The sequence below is a fragment of the Stegostoma tigrinum genome, chromosome 8 (genome assembly GCF_030684315.1).
Source record: "Stegostoma tigrinum isolate sSteTig4 chromosome 8, sSteTig4.hap1, whole genome shotgun sequence".
NCBI classification, from domain to species: Eukaryota; Metazoa; Chordata; class Chondrichthyes; order Orectolobiformes; family Stegostomatidae; genus Stegostoma; species Stegostoma tigrinum.
This window is the reverse complement of record NC_081361.1, coordinates 41,591,340-41,611,438: the sequence shown is the minus strand read 5'-3', so window position 1 is coordinate 41,611,438 and position 20,099 is coordinate 41,591,340. Positions and strand designations below refer to the sequence as shown.

At 40.5% G+C, this 20,099-nt stretch overlaps 1 protein-coding gene across 1 annotated transcript in view; it reads right to left on the bottom strand.

Moving 5' to 3' along the window:
* Window positions 1–12,733, bottom strand: part of LOC125456066 (zinc finger protein GLIS1-like) — a 372,527-nt gene extending 359,794 nt beyond the window's left edge. The window contains exons 1-2 of the mRNA XM_048538732.1: window positions 12,653–12,733; window positions 3,083–3,450 (exon numbers count right to left, since the gene is read on the bottom strand). Coding sequence (XP_048394689.1) covers window positions 3,083–3,416 — 334 coding nt within the window. The 5' untranslated portion in view covers window positions 3,417–3,450; window positions 12,653–12,733. The remainder of the gene's footprint in view (window positions 1–3,082; window positions 3,451–12,652) is intronic.
* Window positions 12,734–20,099: the final 7,366 nt, after the last annotated feature.

The window sequence follows — 20,099 nt, the reverse complement described above, 5'->3', positions numbered from 1 at the left end:
TTTATCGTTGAAGGGGATGGGAAGAATCTGACAGGAGACACACTTCAGAAAAATCCAAATCAATATTGCTTCCGACTCTTATCAATATATTTACAAAAGGTAGACAGAATTACGCTGCCTCTTTTCTGCCAAACAGGATGCCTTATCTAAAACTTCAGAAGAGCACCAGTGGAACACTTCCATTTGACCACCTAACTGTTCTGTGATCTTGGTGTCTAGCACTAATGCTGCAAAATGTGCTCACTTAGATGTATTTTTCGCTGTTTTTTGGTTCACTTGCACAATGAACTGAGTTGAGATTGCTGCAAACTCATTTCAATCAAAGCCTCGTGATCAACAAAGGAAGAGACTTTTATTCCAACATTCTGGCATGTATTCAAACAAAGGCCCATAGATTAAAAGGGTAATAGTAACCTGATGAACCAGTTGATACAGTAATAATTGCTTCCCCTTCTTCACAATCAAAGGCATGCAGTTCTCGCAATATTACATGGTTGTCATCCTCTTATAGCTTAAAGATGAGGAGTAATCTGCTCAAGATGGCAGTGGAGTAGGACACTCCAGCCTGAGCTCATCTGCTTCACTAGTTACTTTCCTTCTTCTTTCTTTTATTCTTCTCTTTTCTGCTGCCACTGCATAGATCTGTTTTATGATGATGATTCATATTCATGCAATCCTCAATCTGGCAACCAACAAATTAATGTGGTAAGTGCTTTTCAGACTAAATACTCCGATGTTTGGTGAGTGAACACGACAACTCAAAATTGCTCCAAACGTGCCAACTAGGTTCTGGGCAGGATCTCTGATCAGTGTTGAGTTAGCTGCTTTGAACTGCAGAATCAAGTAAAAATCCCCAACATCTAAAATACTGGACTAAGCCTTAGATTTTTCAAACTTTTGAAAGTAAAGAGGACAGCTGGGCTGAGTTCTGTGGAAAATACACATTCAGCAGGGCCTGGGAATGGAGATTTCAACAGGGGACTATTGTACAGCCTGAAATCCCAATTTACACCTCCTCTCTAAAAAAAAGGCCCGAAACCAACAGGCACCAGCCTGCAAGGATAGTGGGAACTGCCAATGCTAGAGAATCTGAGGTAACAAGGTGTAGCACTGGATGAACACAGTGGGCCAAGCTGCATCAGAGGAGCACGATTTTCTGAAGAAGGGTCTACGTCAGCTTTCCCACTCCTCTGATGCTGCTTGGCCTGCTGTGTTCATCCAGCTGTGCACCTTGTTATCTCAGACACTAGCCTGCGACAGCTTTTAGTCCACGGGCAGGCGGTATGTGGCCTACTTCCAACCTCAATCAAAACCCATCCACATGTACTCTAGCCATCAGGGAGCCGACTGACTTCAAGAGAGAACATCAAGAGCTTGAAGAAAGCTAAAGATTTGAAAAGAGAAAATAGGGCACATGGTCAGTATAACTGCTAGCCCTGATCTCAACTGAGAGGAGACCTTTTTTTCAAAAACAAGTTTCTGCACAAACAGCTTCCTCACAGACTTCCACCCCCAAGAAGCAGCTTCCAACGCTACAACCAACAGAATCAGAATCGAGAGGCTGGCATGGAAGCTGAACCAAGTGCATCATGGGAACAAAGGACATCTGAGAGGAGTGAAATCCTTATCCAAACAAGAGCTTCCAATCACAGGCCTGTTCCAAACCAAGTGAACCGAAAGCAAGAGCGTCAACAGCCAGGCACACTTCAAAACCGCATTTCTCAGCGCTGAGCTTAAACTCCCAACACCCCAAAGTTCCAACCTAGCTAGCAGGTAGGGGAAGGCGGGTGGTGACAGTGCATTGGAACCCTAAGGGTAGGAATTCTGATTAAAGAGTTTAAAATTAAGCACTGTTGTTGTCTTTGTGTGTCAGTAGCATAGCATTCTTGTAGTGCTGATCGAGCTAATAGTGTATTTAAAAGTATTAGCTGTTCTCTGCAGAGTTAATTGTGTCAACTTCTTTGTTTATTGCATTTTCTTGTATTGTGTTTAGCTTTCGTATTTTAAATAAATGCAAAGATTCTTTTGCACCGAAACACCTGTCTACTGCCTCTTTATTTCACATTCCCTAAAAAAGTCCAGCATCGAGAATCAAGGATCTGGGAGTGATTCAAACAACTTAAAAATCAGAAAATAAATGATTGCACTGAACAGAACCCGACACAGCCAAGGAGAAAATGGATCTGCTACAATTAGTCTTAGCATACATGACCAATAAAAGTTCTGGATCCAGTAACTCCTGTTATAATGCAAGTGTGCACGTGCACAATTTTGCTAGGGCAGCCAGGAACAGGCTTCATCATAATGTCTCCCACATCAGTTAGATAGCCTAACTGGAATCATTATCTGCACAGACACATGAAGAAAAGATGCTTGCAATAATATACCAGGGATATTGTTGGCCGTGGAATTGTACCCAGAAAGATAGAGAGAAGTGGAGGGAAAAGGACGAGAATAAACAGAGAAGTGGAAAGGCAAGCAAGGGGGAAAGGAAAAGAGAGGATTTGCAAGTGGAGGAATGGAGACCATGAAAGAAGCTCATAGGAGAGCAACCACATAACAGAAGTGCAAGTTAAAAGAAAGGATATATCCAGATCAGTAAACCAAGCACCAATACCCTCTTGTTGCTTTCAAATATTACTGCTGAGAAATATATGAACATGTAAACAAAGAAATATTTGTCTCACCTCACCTCTTAAGATGCACAGTTAAGTCAGTGATCACTAAGCTTGCTGCTGCCCTCATCGAACAGAACATAGGTTACTTCCAAACTTCAACCTGAAACTGCATTACCAAAAGGAAATTCTCAAGCAATCCAGGGAGTAAAATGGTAGTTGAACGAATCAGTTCCTGTCTGAGCTGGTCTTTAGCTACACGTGGACTTCAATAGAGCTTAAACTCAATAAAAATGTTTATCTTCCAATAACTTCAGTTTGCAAAGCATACAGATTTAAGCAATTTCCGACAAACTGACCATAACCGCCAAAGTCATACATTTTTCATTTTCGCAACATTTAGATGTTATTGGAGACAGTTTGCAGTCCCAAAATAGATATTGAAATGATCTTGTGTTGTCACTTACCTTTATTGTTGTGATTTTTGAGCAGGAAGCTCTGCTTAGCAGGTTTAGGGCTATGTGTCTTGTTTGGAATTTGGAATTCCTCCAACATATTTTGTCTACTAGGACTGATACACATTAAGTGAACTGCATCTTCTGTTGGTGTCCTCTGAGGTACAACACCAGCATGGCTGTTGCTACCTGGCTTTTTATTCTCATTTGGAGAAGAATTTTCTGAAGCCATGCCAAGGGTTTTATTGTTTGCTGAAGAAGTCATTCTTGAATAATCCCTCAGTGCAGGCATTCGGTGTCCATTGATCATCCCAAACGCTTGGGATGCAGTACTCCCACTGTGCATATTCTATTCCTTTTAGGACTTCACAGCATAAATCCTACCAAAAATATATTCAGAGAAATATTTAAATATTAATTATTTCATATAAGGAATATTAGCAAACACAACACATTTGAACATAGGTGCCAAATTTTTGAATTTTCTTAACCAATTGTTTATTATTACACCTGAAACAAGCTGATTTCAGCTTTGGTACAATAACCAAGGTACCTCTTTGCAACGGACTAATCTTCATGTATGAATCAAGATGCTAAACATCCTTCAGGTACATGATTGCAAAGGGTATCTGAGCCAAGCCCTATCCCTTTGCCCACCCAACATCAATAAACACACACAATTTTTTGCAAGGGTAACTAGGCAGCACCAGGAACACAGGTCCCAGCAAATTGTTACCACATGGATACTGATGGTAATTTCATAACGTCCCATCTCCAACTGAGAACAGTTAATTCAGCAACAGACCAAAACTGAACTTAGCGTATTTCTGGTCTCAGTACGACACACAGTACATCTGCCCACACTGAATCAATTCAATTTCAGAAATGTCATTTTATAAGAAACTGGTAACATCTACAATTAATTTTAAAACTACCCTAAACTTTTTTCTGTTTCCATGTGAAGCTTAACTGACTACATGGTCATCGCTCAAATGCTGGTTTGCGTCCTGAACATTGTCAATGCAAAAAGTGCAAGTGCAACATGACAATGATGTGGTAAAAACATGATCATTTGAATTTCAAGAGTCCCTCCCATGAATGTGTCTTAAGCAAAGCATCAAAACAGTCAAGGAAGCCACCCCCTGCCTAACACTTCCCACCTACTCCAAACCCCATACCTGCCCCCACCATTGTGAACTAATTTGTTTTCAAATGCACCTCATGTTAAAAAAAGACAAAACAGTGACACAGTAAATATGTGACAATATCTCTTTTTTTAAAATTTGCTTACACCTTTCAGTGGCCTCACCATGTACAATAAAAGGCTTTGAAGAATGTTGCAAGTTAACTCAGGTTAAACTCAAGAGATAGTAGGAACTGCAGATAGTGGAGAATCTGAGATAACAAGGTGTACAGCTGGATAAACACAGCAGGCCAAGCAGCATTAGAGGAGCAGGAAGGCTGACATTTCGGGCTAGACCCTTCCTCAGAAAGTCTGATGGGTGTAGTCCTGAAACGTCAGCCTTCCTGCTCCTCTGATGCTGCTTTGCCTGCTGTGTTCATCCAGCTCTACACCTTGTGATCTCAGGTTAAACTCAGTAATCTTTTCTACTTTGCATGATGTCTTCAGAAGTGCCCACCATGTTGTCAGTGTGTTCAAACATGTTTTCAGTGTTTTTGTGCTGCAGTGAGAAATGCCAGTGCACTATGATCTTTGGAGCTTCAGCTGTGGAAACAAGCAGTGAGCACACATTCATTGGATTTTCCATGGTCATCAGGGTGATAACTTTTCTTTTCTTCAGTTAATTCAATTTGTCCATTTTTCTGATCAAGTCCTCAATAATGCTGGAGGTCATCCACATGGTTGTTACCCTCATAGTCTGTGGATAGTGCACTCACATTCACAAAGCAACATGGCATCTTGGACTTTCCTCTGACAAGAGGCTGCACCTTTTCCAGCACCATCAATGTTAGTACAGGCCATAACAGCACCTTGCTTTCTGCCATTACCCATTTCATCTTTAAACATTGAACAACAATCTTGTAAAAGCCAGTAGAACAGTCCAGTTTCAACCTCATTGTAAATGCCCTTTAGCGCATACTCATTCAAAGTGAGGCCAAGACCATTTTGCAACCTCTGCTTCAGGCTTGCCTTGATTTTGCACCCAAGCGTGGTCTAACACCATTCCTATTAACAGGCATGGTCATATGAAATGGATGTACAAGTTTGGCTAATCTGCAGTTACAAGTCTGGCACTTCAGTTTGTCACAGCCATCCCTCTGTTAGGTTTCTAATTCTGAAAGTGCTAGAGTCTGACAACTTTGCCACAACAGGAGTTCTGGATTACCCAAATTTGAATCATGATATTAAAACAATGAAACTCTGCAGAGCTATCGCTAACAAAATCAAAAACTGCCTGTTTATTGATTCCTTTACTTCATGACACTTAAAATTCTTCTTGCATAACTGTCATCAAACGCTTACAAATCAGTCTTTACCTAAAATGATATTTATAAATACAACACAACAGAGTACATATACGATATAGTGTAAATAAAACAGTGCTCATATTTGGCTACTATGTTGAGCTGCCGATTTGTTTGTTGTTTCAAACAGAGTGCCTAATGGTAATTTATTAGATCAGTATTTCCCACTTCCTAATATTGGCCAATGCAGAAACAATCCAGACAAAGCTCAAAGAAGTCCCCAGCATCGCAGGTATGTCATCAGATAATTCAATTCACTGAAGGCACTTGATACTGTAACGGCTGTGGGCCCTGACAACATTCAGCAATAGTACTGAAGACCTGTGCTCCAGAACTCACCACACTCCCTAGCCAAGCAGTCAAAGTCAGAAGTCACACAAAACCAGGTTAAAGTCCAACAGATTTATTTGAAATTACTCCACCTGACAAAGGAGGAGTGTTCCAAAAGCTTGTGATTTCAAATAAACCTGTTGGACTATAACCTGGTGTCGTGTGACTTCTGACTTTGTCTGCACCAATTCAACACCAGCACCTCCACATTTCAGTCCAGCCATGATACTGGCATCTTGCCAGCAATGTGTAAAATCACCCAAATATGCCATGCGCACAAAAAGCAGGACAAATCAACCCAGTCTGGAAGAATGATCACCGGACTCGAAACGCTGAATCTGTTTTCTCTCCACAGATGCTGCCAGGCCTGCTGAGTTTCTACAGGAGTTTCTGTTTCTGTTTCTGTTTGGTCCAGCAAATTACTGTTCGGTCAATCTACTCTCAGTCATCAGTAAAGTGATGAAAGAGGTGATGAGATGACAGGACAAGACTGCTTTCAAACACTTACTAAGCAACACCCTGCTCACTGATGCTCATTGATTTGCCAGGGCCAAGCATTTCTTGAACTCATTACAGGCTCTACAGACAAAAGAGCTGAATTCCAGAGGTAAGGTGAATGTGACTGCCTTTATCATCAATGCAGAATTTTACCGAGTGTGGCATCAGATAGCCTTAATAAGACAAGTGTTAATGGGAAACGGCAATATTCTCTGGTAGGAGTCATACCTGGTAAAAACATAGTTAGTAGTGGTCGTTGAAGATCAGTCATCTCAGCTCCAGACTTCTCACAAGAGCTCCTCAATGGATTGTCTTCGGCTCAATCGTCTTTAGCTGCTTCATCAATGACCTTATCTTCACTATAAGGCTAGAAATGCTAATGTTCGTCAATGATTGTACCACGCGTGGCTCCTCGTGTCATGAAACAGTCAATGTCCAAATGCAGCAAGACCTGGGCAATTTGCAGGCGGGGCAATTAACATTCACTCTGTCGAAGTGCCAGTCAATAACCACCTTCCATAAGAGGGAATCTAACCATCACCCCTTGACATTCAATAGCATCAACATCACTGAATTCCCCACTGTCAGCTTCCAGGGAGCTGCCTCTGACAAGAAACTGAACTGGACATTCCATATAAATACTGTCTCTACAAGAACAGGTCAGAGGATAGGAATTCTGCAGCAGGTAACTCCTCTTCTGAATCCTCAAAGCTTTCCATCTCCAAGGCACAAGTTAGGAGTCTGATGATATACTCCCACTTGACTGGACAAATGCAGCTCCAACAACATTCAAGGAACTTGACAACATTCAGGACAAAGCAGCCCATTTAATTAGCACCAGATCCACAAAAACTCATTCTCGCCACCACTGACACAGTAGTAGCAGTGCGTACCATCTACAAGATATACTATAGAAATTTGCCAGGGCTCCTCTGACAACACCCTCCAAACCTACAACTCCACCTCTGGAAGGACAAAAGCAGCAGATATATCAAAATAGTCCACTAAGTTACTTAACGCCCAGGCTCGGAACATATGACTGCTCCTTCAATGTTGTTGGGTCAAATCTTGCATCTCTATCCTTGACAGCATCGTAGGTGTATCTCCACAAGTGGGCTGCAGTGGTTAAAGAACTGCTCATCACCATTTCTGAAGAGCAGACAGGATGGACAGTAAATGTTGGCCTAGCCATAGACAGTGCACCCAAGTGAATGAATTTTAAAAATTGCAATAATGTTCATCCAGAAGTGCCTGGAGCGTAATCTCTGTCAGTTTCTTCTGAGTTTCCTGCCATCCGTCAATCTCCAGCCAGAATTTCTTGTACGCCTGCTCTGTCTGTGTCACTGCACACTGCCTTTGAAGCAACTGCAAGGGGGAAAGGACTGTCACATATCCCCTTCTGGGATGTGCCTTTGCAAAGGAAGTCTGGAGAAAGATAGAGTGGTTTTTGTTGAGGTCCGTCCCGAGTAATTCCGTGATGCAGAGCTCTGTGTTTTACAGTATGTTCCCCAGGAGACACACCAAGACAAACATCAACTGTGCCTGAAGGACCATCAGCTCAGAGTAGTAGATGCTCTTTGGTCTGCCTGAAACTTGTTGGTCTTCCAGAAAAAGGAATTAACCTCAGCTGAGCGTTGCAGACTAGCACATTCAAATGTCCTGGGCTATGTGCTGAGGGATGCACTATAGCTTCTGCCAAGATGCAGTGGGGAAAAACCACTGCCTGAAATTGTTTTAAGTTAAATTGGGGTCTTTTCAGTTATTGGCCTCAATTGCAGGTAAATATAATCTGCTTCAAGTAAGAAATGCCTTTGGCTTTTTTAGATAGAATCAAACGTTAATGTTTGTTTCTCTGATATGTTGCAGTACAGAATTGAACCGCATTTGTGAGTATGCATATATAAAGATATTTTTATGAATAAAGTATATTTTAAAATAAAAAAAAAGAAAAAACCTGAAGGCGTGGGATGCAGCAAAGGTTATGAACATCAATAACATAATTACTGTTGTAATGAAAATCTGTACATCAGGATTAGCCATGCCTTTAGGCGAGCTGTTCCAGTAATAGCTGCCTGACTAGCATCTTCCCATCAACGTGGGAAATTGTCAAGATTTTTACTGTTCGCAAAAAAGATGGGATGAATCCATTCCAGCCAATAACCCATCCAACTTGCTACTAGCCTCAGCAAGGTAATGGAATGGTTACTAATCAATTACCTATTTGCTGATCCTCGGTTTGCATTCTGTCAAGATCTCTTGGTTCCAAATTCAATGGACAAAACAATTGAATTCTGGAGGTGTAAATGACAAGGACTTCCCTTGGCATCAAGACAGTTTTTGACCAAATAAGGCATCAAGGGTCCCAGGCAAGGTTGGTCTATAGGAGTCAGACAGAAACCTCACCAACATCTGGATTCACACCTCGCACAAAGGCCAATCGTTGTGGAAAATAGAGGCCAATCATCTCAACACCACACTGCACCATGTTCCTCAAGGTAGTAATCTAGGTTTGACCATCTTCAACTTCTTCCTCAATGTTTTTTACTTTATCATAATGCAAAAAGTGAGCTGTTCACTGATATTTCACATTGTCTGAGGAATTATGAATGGAATTTGACAATGAAGCATCCGTACGCACATGTAACAATATCTGAACAACATGTTTTCCACTGATAAATGGCAAGCCCACTGTGCTACGTTAGCACCAAGCAATAATTGGCTCCAACACAGAGTCTGACCACCACTCCGTCCTATCCAACGCCATTACTCTTATCAAAAACCCACCATCAACAACCAGAGGACACATCATTAACTGGACTAGTTACATAAAAACAATGGCTACTAGAGGAGATCGGGGCTGAAGATTCTGCAGCAAGTAACTCACCTCTTGACTCTACTCTGCCTCTCCGTCACTTAAAATGCACAAGTCAGAACTGTTATACAATACCCTCCAATTGCCAGAAGGAACACGACTTCAACATCTCGTAGAGAGACTAACAGTGTCCAGGATAAAGCAGCACCTTCAATGGCCCTCAAACACCAAGTTAAATGCTCATTGCTCTTTCACTGACACATCATGGCAGCACCATGTGCCATCTACATGATGTGCTGCTGAACTTGTGAAAGTTTCTTTGACAGCACTTTTCAAACCAACAATCTTTACCACGTAAAAGAATAAGGTCAGAGGGCATACAAAAGCACCATCCCTCTAAGTCACACATGATCCTGAGTTGGAAATAGGTAACTGATCCTTCATCATTGCTAGATCAAAACCCTGTGACCCCTTAACTAACAGCATTTTCAATGTACCTGCATAAACTGAAGTGGTTCAAGAAGGAAGCTTCCTATTGCTTTCTCAAGGGCTGCTCAGGATGGCCTTGTTAGCAACACTCAGATCGCATGAACAAATAAAAAACGGGTTTAACACCCTACAGTTTAACATTCATTATTACTGGGTGGAAATGTTCGGAGTGGGGTGGTGAACAATCAGCCAGAATTACCAACCCCAATCATAATCTAATGGTTCACGCTAAAAAAATGTAACTATGTGGACTCTGGATGAGGTAAGCATCAGATCATGGGCAAATCATTTGTGGTTATTTTATCAAGGGGTTTGAAGAACAGTCATTTGAGTGAGGTACAAGGAGGCCGGTCACAAGTGTGAAACAAGACTCCCGCAGGAAGTGGTGAAGAGTGGAGCATAACCCAGGGGAAAAATAGCTGTACTTAGTTCTCACCCATAAGCTCACATGTATTGGGCAACAGATATCAAGCAAATGACCTCAGTCAGTTACAGAACAAAACTGTTCTCTCACCTAGCTGACAGCATTCACTTTTCACATAGAAGAGAACAAATGTGACCAAATGAGATAACAAGGTGTAGTGCTGGATGAACACAGCAGGCCAAGCAGCATCAGAGGAGCAGGAAAGCTGACGTTTGGGTCTGGACCCTTCTTCAGAAAAATTTTTCTGTGTTCATCCAGCCCCACGCTTTGTTAGCTCAGATTCTCCAGCAGTGGCAGTTCCTACCATCTCTAAATGTGACCAAATGGTTTTGATTTTGTTTTTAAAAATATGATTATAATCATATATTTGCTTTGGTTTACAATCCCTCATATTTTCTAATCTAGGTGTCAATTCTGCAAAAATTCAGACCATCTTTAAACATTGCAAATTTTCATAGAAGATCTACAACGTTGGTGTCCTTAGTGATGTCCTTCTTATTTAGAGGCAAAAGCTGAAAAATCTCATTAACAGAATTTTTTGCAGCACAGTAATTTCTATACACCACTGTTTGTTCTGTTTATGAGTTGTTTTTATTTCTTTGCTCACAACTGGGTGTCAGTCATGGAACCTGAATTCAAAGCACAATGTATGTCACAGAATTGTTAAAGTGCAGAAGGAAGCCACGATGTCAGGCTGTAACTGGCACACCTCCATAACGAACATCATTGGTTAGAAAACTTAAGTATTTTCAGAACAAATAGTGATGGAAAGTGTGTTTTAAGAAAATGGACATCAATCTGAAACAAGTGAATTGTTAAAACTTATTGTGATGTCTTTGGGCTAAAAAGCATTAAACACCAGTGTCAATCCAGGTTTTGCAAACATAATTTTTATTTTGCAGAATATATCGACTCTAATATTTTCTTCATCCAGTTTATCAAAAACAATCTGTTCCTCAATGTTGGCCAAAGTAAAGAACTGATCATCAACTTCAGAAAGAATGGAAGGGAACACACCCCCATCTACATCAATGGAATGGAGAATGAGTGAGTGAAGAACATCAAGTCCCTCGGAGAGACAATAACTGACGACCTGTCTTGGACTCCCCACGTAAATGTGGCCATCAAGAAGGCACGACAATGCATCTTCTTCCCCAGGTGGCTCAGGAAATCTGGCATTTCCATAAGGTCCCTCACCAACTTCTATAGCTACGTCACTGAAAGCATCCTGTCCAGATGCATAACGGCCTAGTATGGCAACTGCTCTACCCAGGACCGTAAGAAAGTACAAAAGGTTGTGTGCACAGCAGGCCGTCATGGAAGCCAACCTTCCCTCCATGGATTCTATTTACATGGTTCACTGCCAATGGAAAGGTAGTTAACATCATCAAAGACCCATCACACCCTGGTAATGACCTCCTACAACTTCTGTCGTCAGGCTGAACATACAGAAGCCTGAACACATGCACAAGCACATTCAGGAACAGCTTCTTTCCAGCCATTATCAGCCTGTTGAATGGACTCCAGCCTCAAATAATGTAACCTGCAATGTAACCTGTATGCCTCCAAGTCTTTTTGATCCGTACATCGTTTGCTTGCTGTGATCTGCCTGCACCGCTTGTAAACAAAGCTTTTCACTGTCTTTCGGTACACATGACAATAAAATCAACTCGATCAACCAGTTCAGAGACTTCACATATCTAGTGTGACAATAATAGGGAATAATATCCGATATTACCAATACATCATACTGCAATGACTGAATCAAAGCAAGGTGCATTAACATGTGTTAGTCTCAATAGGATTTATTTTACATTAAGTTTCTCATCCAGTCAAGTAGCTGCTAGCTCTGGGACACTGCCTTGAGATACCTCAGTCGAGGTACAAATACTTTTACCCAAAGTTATAGTCTTAAACAGCGTCAATACGGTTGGACATTCATCCCTGCTGTGCTTGTTGTAATTCTGCAAATTTACTTCTGTACTGTTGGCACACATCTAGTCCTATTTTAGTGCCAACCTTGTTTACAATGTAAGTACAGCCCACATCAATCTCACTAAATAAGCCCTTCTGCAAAGGGATACATAAGGGTTTGAGTTAACATAACCTCGCTTTATAAACTAAAGGCTAAGCTTGTCACAAATCTGCGCACAAGCTTGTTGACCACTTCTATATCTGACATGCATGGACGCCCAGTACCAAGCTCAAAACCCTCTACGCAAGACACTGACAAACGCACGCAGGTAGAGAGTTATTTCTTTGCCCAAAGAGTTTCAGACACAGAAATTAAAGATAAATGCCTGCACCTGGATGGATCAAACTCAGGAGACACATGTTCCGCATGAAGTCTCCACATGATTCCTTTCGAGGCATTGCTTTATACAAATTAATAGCATTGCTAAAACATAAATAATTAAACACAACATGAGTGAATTAACAGCAACGAGTTTCAAAAACATACTCTGCGTAGAATAACACAATGTTTGACTCGGTAACTATGTTTTGACATTTGAAAGATCAGTCCGTATAAATATATAAGTACCTGAAAGAGAACATCGCATGAAACAAGATGCGGGATACATGCAGGATCACAGAATGTTGCGATTTACTCCTGGACCCCGGCCCCAAGCAGTGAAGAGGAGACGGCCGCCAGGTTGATTGACAGGAGCCGTTAGCCAATAAGAAAGCAGAGTGGAAGGCGTCCCTCCAATCGGAGTGCAGCGCGAGCTGGGGCTGGTGCGGGCTCGCGGATGAGCCTGGATTGGCGATGCCGCGGAAAAGCGAGCAGCGAGCTAACAGGCTGCGTCCGGGGGCATCTCCAACTCCAGCAGGGCTGGGTCCCTGCTGGCCAACACCCAGAACACAAGCAGGCATTGCCAGGAGATGAGTGCCGGCATGGAGAATGCAGATATCTTCAAAATATCCCACCGCTGCTCTGTATTTCACTGATTTAGTATTCAACACAGTTTGGTCCCTGGGTTTTGTTTAAAGGACTAAAATAAGCGTTATTTTGCTAAGGAATCATCAACCATCATTTGTACGACCATTCGTACAGTTAGTAAGCGCAATGGAATTTGCGCACAACGATACTGGCCAGACCGGACCACTAGAAATATAACCTCACGTAATTAGATTGCTATTTAACACTATCTCTTGTACTTGCATATAATAATTATTGTCAAATTTCTGAATGCAACATTTCAACCACTTCTTAAAAATATTAATAAACAGTACGATGAAATTGGAGATGGAAACACGTTGAAAAGTGACAGTTGACGATTCAGGTAAAAATCCTTTCCTCGCAACAGTTACCTCTGCTCACTAATAAGCAGATCAATGCATTTTATTGTATTTTGTTATATCACATGAAATCGATTTAAAACCTTTCCTCTTTTCAGTTCTGTTTAAAATTTCCCCACAACAGTTCCGTATAAAATCTTGCCTCAGAGTTTCGAGGAAAGGCTATACACCTGAAAATTAACCGCGTTATGGCTTCTCAACGGACTGAGCATTTCTAACGGGTCGCTTTTAATTTTTCATCATCTGCAGTTTGTTGCTTTTTGTCCACAACTCACAGAGATAATTCAGGACAAAGCAAATGGTGAGGAAAGTGGCGAAAGGCAATGACTAGTGTAGCACTGAATCATAGAGACCAGGGAGCTCAAAGATTTGAACACTGCCAATTTCAGCCCAACCCAGAGCAAGGGTGTTACGATTGGCCTTAGCATCCTGGGAGTAAGGGAACGGAGAATCCGGTAGGTTTCCTCAAACTTGGACATTATCCAGCAATTCCCGGGGGGAACGTTTTAGTATAATTCATAAAACCATGGGCCCACTTCTTCACGGGAGATAGGGGGAGAGACAGAATTGGGAAACATTCACTTGAGTTATTTTAACAGATATAAATAAAATGTTAAAGTTTGAATGTTGAAAATTGCACCTAAAGCAGAAAATTGTGGTTGTTCACGTGCTGAGTACTTAAAATGTTAACCTGTCTTCAAGTGAAGATCCTGCTTTCCATTTATTTTGTTATTCCTGATGCATTCCCTTTAACAGTCACTATGTAAATCAGCGTCAATGCGCAGAAAATCATGTCCATGATTTCTCAAGGTCGATTAGGCAAGTTCTGCACACATACCACGCAAACAGAGAATCGCCTACTTAATTTGAAATGAAAATACACTGGAGAATCACATATCATCATTCAGTGCTGCATCTCTAGACACGAGTAAACTAAACTTGGATAACATACCTCGATCTGCTTTTACAGTGAAATGTATAGTTGGAGTTATTTTTGTTTGCATGTTCCATTCCTGCCTCCCACTATGTTTTAAGAATCAAGAGATCCATGGATTACCAATCCTCTCTATCCATCTCTAATATATTCAAAATCAATCAATACGCTCGCAAGTAGATTGGTCCTACCAGATTTTTTGCGCCTCTTTCTAAAAAGTCAATGGCAGCAAGAAAGTTCAAATGTCAATGTGCTGAAAGAATCGATCTATCTGGGCTACTGATTCTATGCTGAAATGAGTCCACAAATCTACAAAATATTTTGATGGACACTCCTCCCTCTGATTAATCATCTCACATCCATACCATCTTCCTTAGTTGGGCTCTGCAACTCTCAGACATCACAGAATGTTTTTTTTTTCAATATCTCTGGCTTGTTTTGTAGGAAATGCACTTGTCTTTATTATTTCAGAGCGATCCGCTTCTCGGGAGTTTTCCAGCTTTTCTCAGACTGTTCAAACTAGCCCTCTAGTGGACATTCAAGAGATTAAACTTCCTACAGTACTTTTAGTACTGTGTATTGATGTACACATTTACATCATAACACGTTGTTCTCCACACTATGTTGATGCGATTGTTAACTCATTTATTTTAAAAAGATTAATGTTAAATTAAAATAGGGCAGATGAGAAACTACGTACAATGTATTTATCAATTATTCGGCAGAAAAAGAAGCATTTTATTAAAATGGTGAGAGCTTGCAAAGCTTTGAGATGTGCAAAATCTGGGTGCCTGAGCACATGAATCACAGGTTTGTATGCAGGTACAGCAAGTAATCAGGAAAGCTGATGGAATATTGTGTTTTATTGCAAGTAGAACTGAATGCAACAGTAAGGATGTTGGAATTGGTAACCCTCTATCTGGAGTATTTTTCCAGTACTGGTCCCTGTACTTATGGAGGGATGTTAATGCATTAGAAGCAGTTCAGAGAAGGTTTAATTGTCTAATACCTGGAATAAGTGGATTAGTTTATGAGAAAGGATAGTCAGGTGAGGCCTGTTATCTCTGAGGTTTCGAAGAGTCATTTGGGGTGGAGTGTTTTATCTCTCCCTCCAACTCAATTTTTAAACATAGTTCCTCCCCTTTCTCCTTATCACACCACCCAACACCCCCTCTCACTTTTTCTTGATGTTAAAATTGCCCCTTGGCAGGCTTTGTTTATCAATGCACGATTGGACACATATGTTTTCCTGGTGGTAGAAAAAAATATAATAAAGTCTGTTTACAAAGGTACCTTTTTTCTGTCTGACAATATATATATATAACATATATATAGCCAGGGGTGATCTTTGGCTTTAGTTTTAAAAATGCATTAAAGAGAGGGGCCCTCTCATGGTACAGTTGTAGTGTTCCTACCCCAGGTTCAAGTCCCAACTGCTCCAGCAGCATATAATGACATCTCTGAGCATGCTGATTAGAAAAGTAGGTTAATAAAAAAATTAGAAAAGTCAATAGTGGGCCATTTGGTGGCACAGAGGTAGTGTCACTACCCTGGACTAGGAGACCCAGGTTCAAGTCTCACCTGGCCCAGATCTCTTGTAAGATCTCTGTACAAGTTGATTAGAAAATTTGATTAATTTTTTTAAAGTCAGTAGCAACTTAACTGAAGCATTTAAGATCATGAGAGGGGTTCCTGACTGCTGTGGAAAGAAGAGATAACGGGAACTGCAGATGCTGGAGAATCCGAGATAACAAAGTGTGAAGCTGGATGAACACAGCAGGCCAAGCAGCATCTCAGGAGCACAAAAGCTGATGTTTCAGGCCTAGACCCTTCATCAGAGAGGGGAATGGGGAGAGGGTTCTGAAATAAATAGGGAGAGAAGGGGAGGCGGATCGAAGCTGGATAGAGGAGAAGATAGATGGAGACGAGACAGAGAAGTTAAAGGGGTGGGGATGGACCCTGTAGAGGTGAGTGTAGGTGGAGAGGTAAGGAATGTTTCTTCCTGTGGGCCGGTCTAGGACTACAGGTCAAAGCTGATAACTAAAAGGTCAACCAATTAAACAGAGATTAGGAAAAGAATCTCTCCGACGGTTGTGAATTTTTGAAATTGGTAACTCCGAGGCAGCAACCTTCCTCTGTAACAAAATTATAATTCCTATTTACGGTTTTAATGTAAAAGAGCTCCGTCACGTTCTTGATGTCATGCTAACATTTTCACCTTAAGGCTGCTGCAGTGTTCCAGCAAAGCTCAACACTAGCTGGAGGAACAGTGCCTCATTTTTGACTTAGGCACTTCACAGCCTCAGGACTTAATATTAAGTTCAACAACTTCAGAGCATGAACACTCTCCTCCATTTGGTTAGGTTCTTTTGCCTTGTTTGTTTGCATGGGTTTCCTTCCAGCAGAACTGACCATTTTCTACTTATCCATGCCTATCATTGGCTGCAAAATACGTGTTAATCTGTTCTACTACCATGAGCACACCCTTTGATTTTTGCCCCAGGTACCCTCACCACATGTTCTGTTGTTCCTTCTCCACTTTGCCAACAGTACAAAAGCCATAAATTTCCAGCCCCCTTCAGTTCCAAAGAAAAATCATTGGACTCAATTCTATTTCTGTCTTCAAAGATGCTCTACCAGAGCTGCTTCATTTCTCTGGCATTTTCTGTTTCTTTTTTAAAATACAGAAATATGGTTAGGAGGTTTGCACCATCCTGCCTACTGTCATCCTGAAACTTTTTGCAGAATCCAATTTGGCTATTTTTTAAAAATAATCTTTCTTCTCCAAAACCTATTCCTAAACAATCCATCTAGTTCTTTTTAGAATGCTTCAGTGATGTAAATGATATACTGCGCTTGAATGTTAAATGGTTTGTTTTGTTTTAATTCTGTCATTTTATGTGAGTACTCTCCTTGCTTAGCAGCAAATACTGCCACCAACCTTTCTCTAACACACACACAAACACACACACACACACACACACACACACACACACACACACATACACACACACATACACACACACACACACACACACAGGTCAGTATACACATAGAAATCAGAATATTGTTTCATTGCATCACTACATTTATAATAGCACTGCAGCCACCAGTGGACCCTGCATTTATCCACATCCAAACTTCAGCACTGGCATTACAAATTCTAGCAGCTATACCTATACATAAATGCTGTCCACCCAACATCCTTGTTAAAAAAAAGTTAAGAACTATTCAAAATCCATCTCATGGGACCCAGACAGAAACGTCAAGAATTGTTTAAGATCCATCTCATGGGACCCAAACTCTGTTTACCATCCATGTAAGATTGAACTTGGCACTTGGGAACCAATGGTTGTAAAATGATAATCTAGATTTTGCAACAGTCATGGTAGTGAAAATGTCTGTGCTCATCATTATTACTACTCTGAATAGAAAGAACTGTGGTCTGATTTCATATGCATGGTTAAATGTGGAAATCCAGAAGGCGTTGTCATTGATTCTACACTTCCGTATGTGGCCCAGTGTTGTAGTATCCCAATTTGGTTTCCACCTGATTTCAATGAATTGAAGAAAACTGTCCTTTTGCTCTATTGACCTTACACTAAAAATTATCAAAAGCATTCTAAGATAACAAGGTGTAGAGCTGGATGAACACAGCAGGCCAGGCAGCATCCGAGGAACAGGAAAGCTGATGTTTTGGATCTGGACCCTTCTTCAGAAAGGAAGAAGGGGAAGGGGACTCTGAAATAAATGGAGGGGAGGTGGATGGAAGGTGAATAAAGGAGCAGATAGGTAGAGAGGAGACAAAAACATTGTACTTTCTTTAATGAAGTATAAATTAATAATGTACTAAGTTCACAACTACACTGGCCCTGAAAATTAATATTTCTCAAATGGCAAATTTCTACATTAAAATAAGATAAAACACATTTAAATAAGGAGTTTTGAATGTTTGTTTCTGATACTTCAGCTTTAAAACCACATGTATGTCTCAATCATGTATTTGGTTCACTGTAAAATTCTAGTTAAATCTGATGGAAACCAATAATTTTAGGTTCCTGGTTGGCTAGAATTATTTGATGTGATTAGCACCTATCCTGCTTGATTCTCCTAAGTTTGATTTGATTTATTATTACCAATGTACTGAGGTACAGTGAAAAGGTTTGTTTTGCATGTAGTAAAGGCAGATCATACCATACAGAGTGCATTAGGTTAATAGAGCAGAACAAATTTGAGAGGTCCATTCAGAAGTCTGATAACAGTGGGGAAGAAGCTATTCTTGAATCTGTTGGTTTGTGTGTTTAAGCATTTATATCTTGGCGGTGGATCCAAACAAAAATCAGAGATGGGAATTCCACAACTCAGAATTTTAAGTATAACATTCTTTGAGGTCACAGGTTGGTGCAGCCACTTCAGCAATAACTATCAACACTGGGCCACTATAAAAGCAGCTTTTATCAGTAAGGAAACCATTTCTGTCACAAATATAAGATGGTATCCTGACATATTAGATTGTGATTGAAGAAATATATTTCTCAGAAATTACTTTTAATAATACTGTCAGTAGAACTATTAACCAGTGGAAGCTTTGACACAATTTGGTTTGTTCCAACATTTATCAGAAATATATCAGTGATAATGGGAACTGCAGATGCTGGAGAATCCAGGATAATAAAATGTGAGGCTGGATGAACACAGCAGTCCCAGCAGCACCTCAGGAGCACAAAAGCTGACGTTTCGGGCAGCTTTTGTGCTCCTGAGATGCTGCTGGGCCTGCTGTGTTCATCCAGCCTCACATTTTATTATCTTTATCAGAAATATAGTTTCTTTATGTTTGTGGAACCAGTAGCTCTGAGGAGTTCAATCATTTTGAGTGTTCTTCATTAAACAACTTATAAATTTGTTGCAAATGTTAGCTAATTATTATTATGTGGTGCTTTCATTGCATTTTAGTTCTAAAGTTATAGTTGTTTAAAATATAGAAGTGCAGGTGCAAAATTCAAAATAAGTGATATTGACTACCAACACTCTTGGCCTTCATTTCTTGTTCAAGTCTTCATTATCCTACATCCATTCTTAACATGTGAAGTGATGCGGATGGCTATTAGTTATGCTTCCAGGATTGTAGCAGTGTCGACGCATCAAAAACATACAGTCCTTCATTTGTTGTAAAGTGCTTTGGGACGTCCTGAGATCATAGAAGGTATTTTATAAATCCAAGCCTTTCTTTGGTGAATCCTGATAAAGACAAGGAAACAACTTTCAGCTTAGGCTGTTACATCCAGAACAGGTCCACGGGAGGCACCTGAATGCATCATAAATGGTAAAGTTATTAACAACCACTGAGAATATCTTGAGTGAACATGAGACATTAAACAGATATTGTAGATGCATTTTTATTCACACTTTAAAATTTGTATCACTGCTTGTAACTATCAAATTACAGTTTTATAATTTAACATTGAACCCAAAGCATATCTTTTCCCGTATCATTTTAATTATTTAAAAGATAAATAAGACCAGAGCTCACAATTCTCCTTTCTGGAAGAAAAAGAAGTTTGCAAAAACTCTGTGCCTGGATTGTGCAACATTCCCTTCCAGTGATGGAGGAATGAAGTGACAGTAACAATGTAGAGCAAAGTGGTGAAATGATCCTATAATTGTGTCCTGGAATGACAGTAACAATGTAGAGCAAAGTGGTGAAATGATCCTATAATTGTGTCCTGGAATGACAATGTTATTTTAAAAAATAATT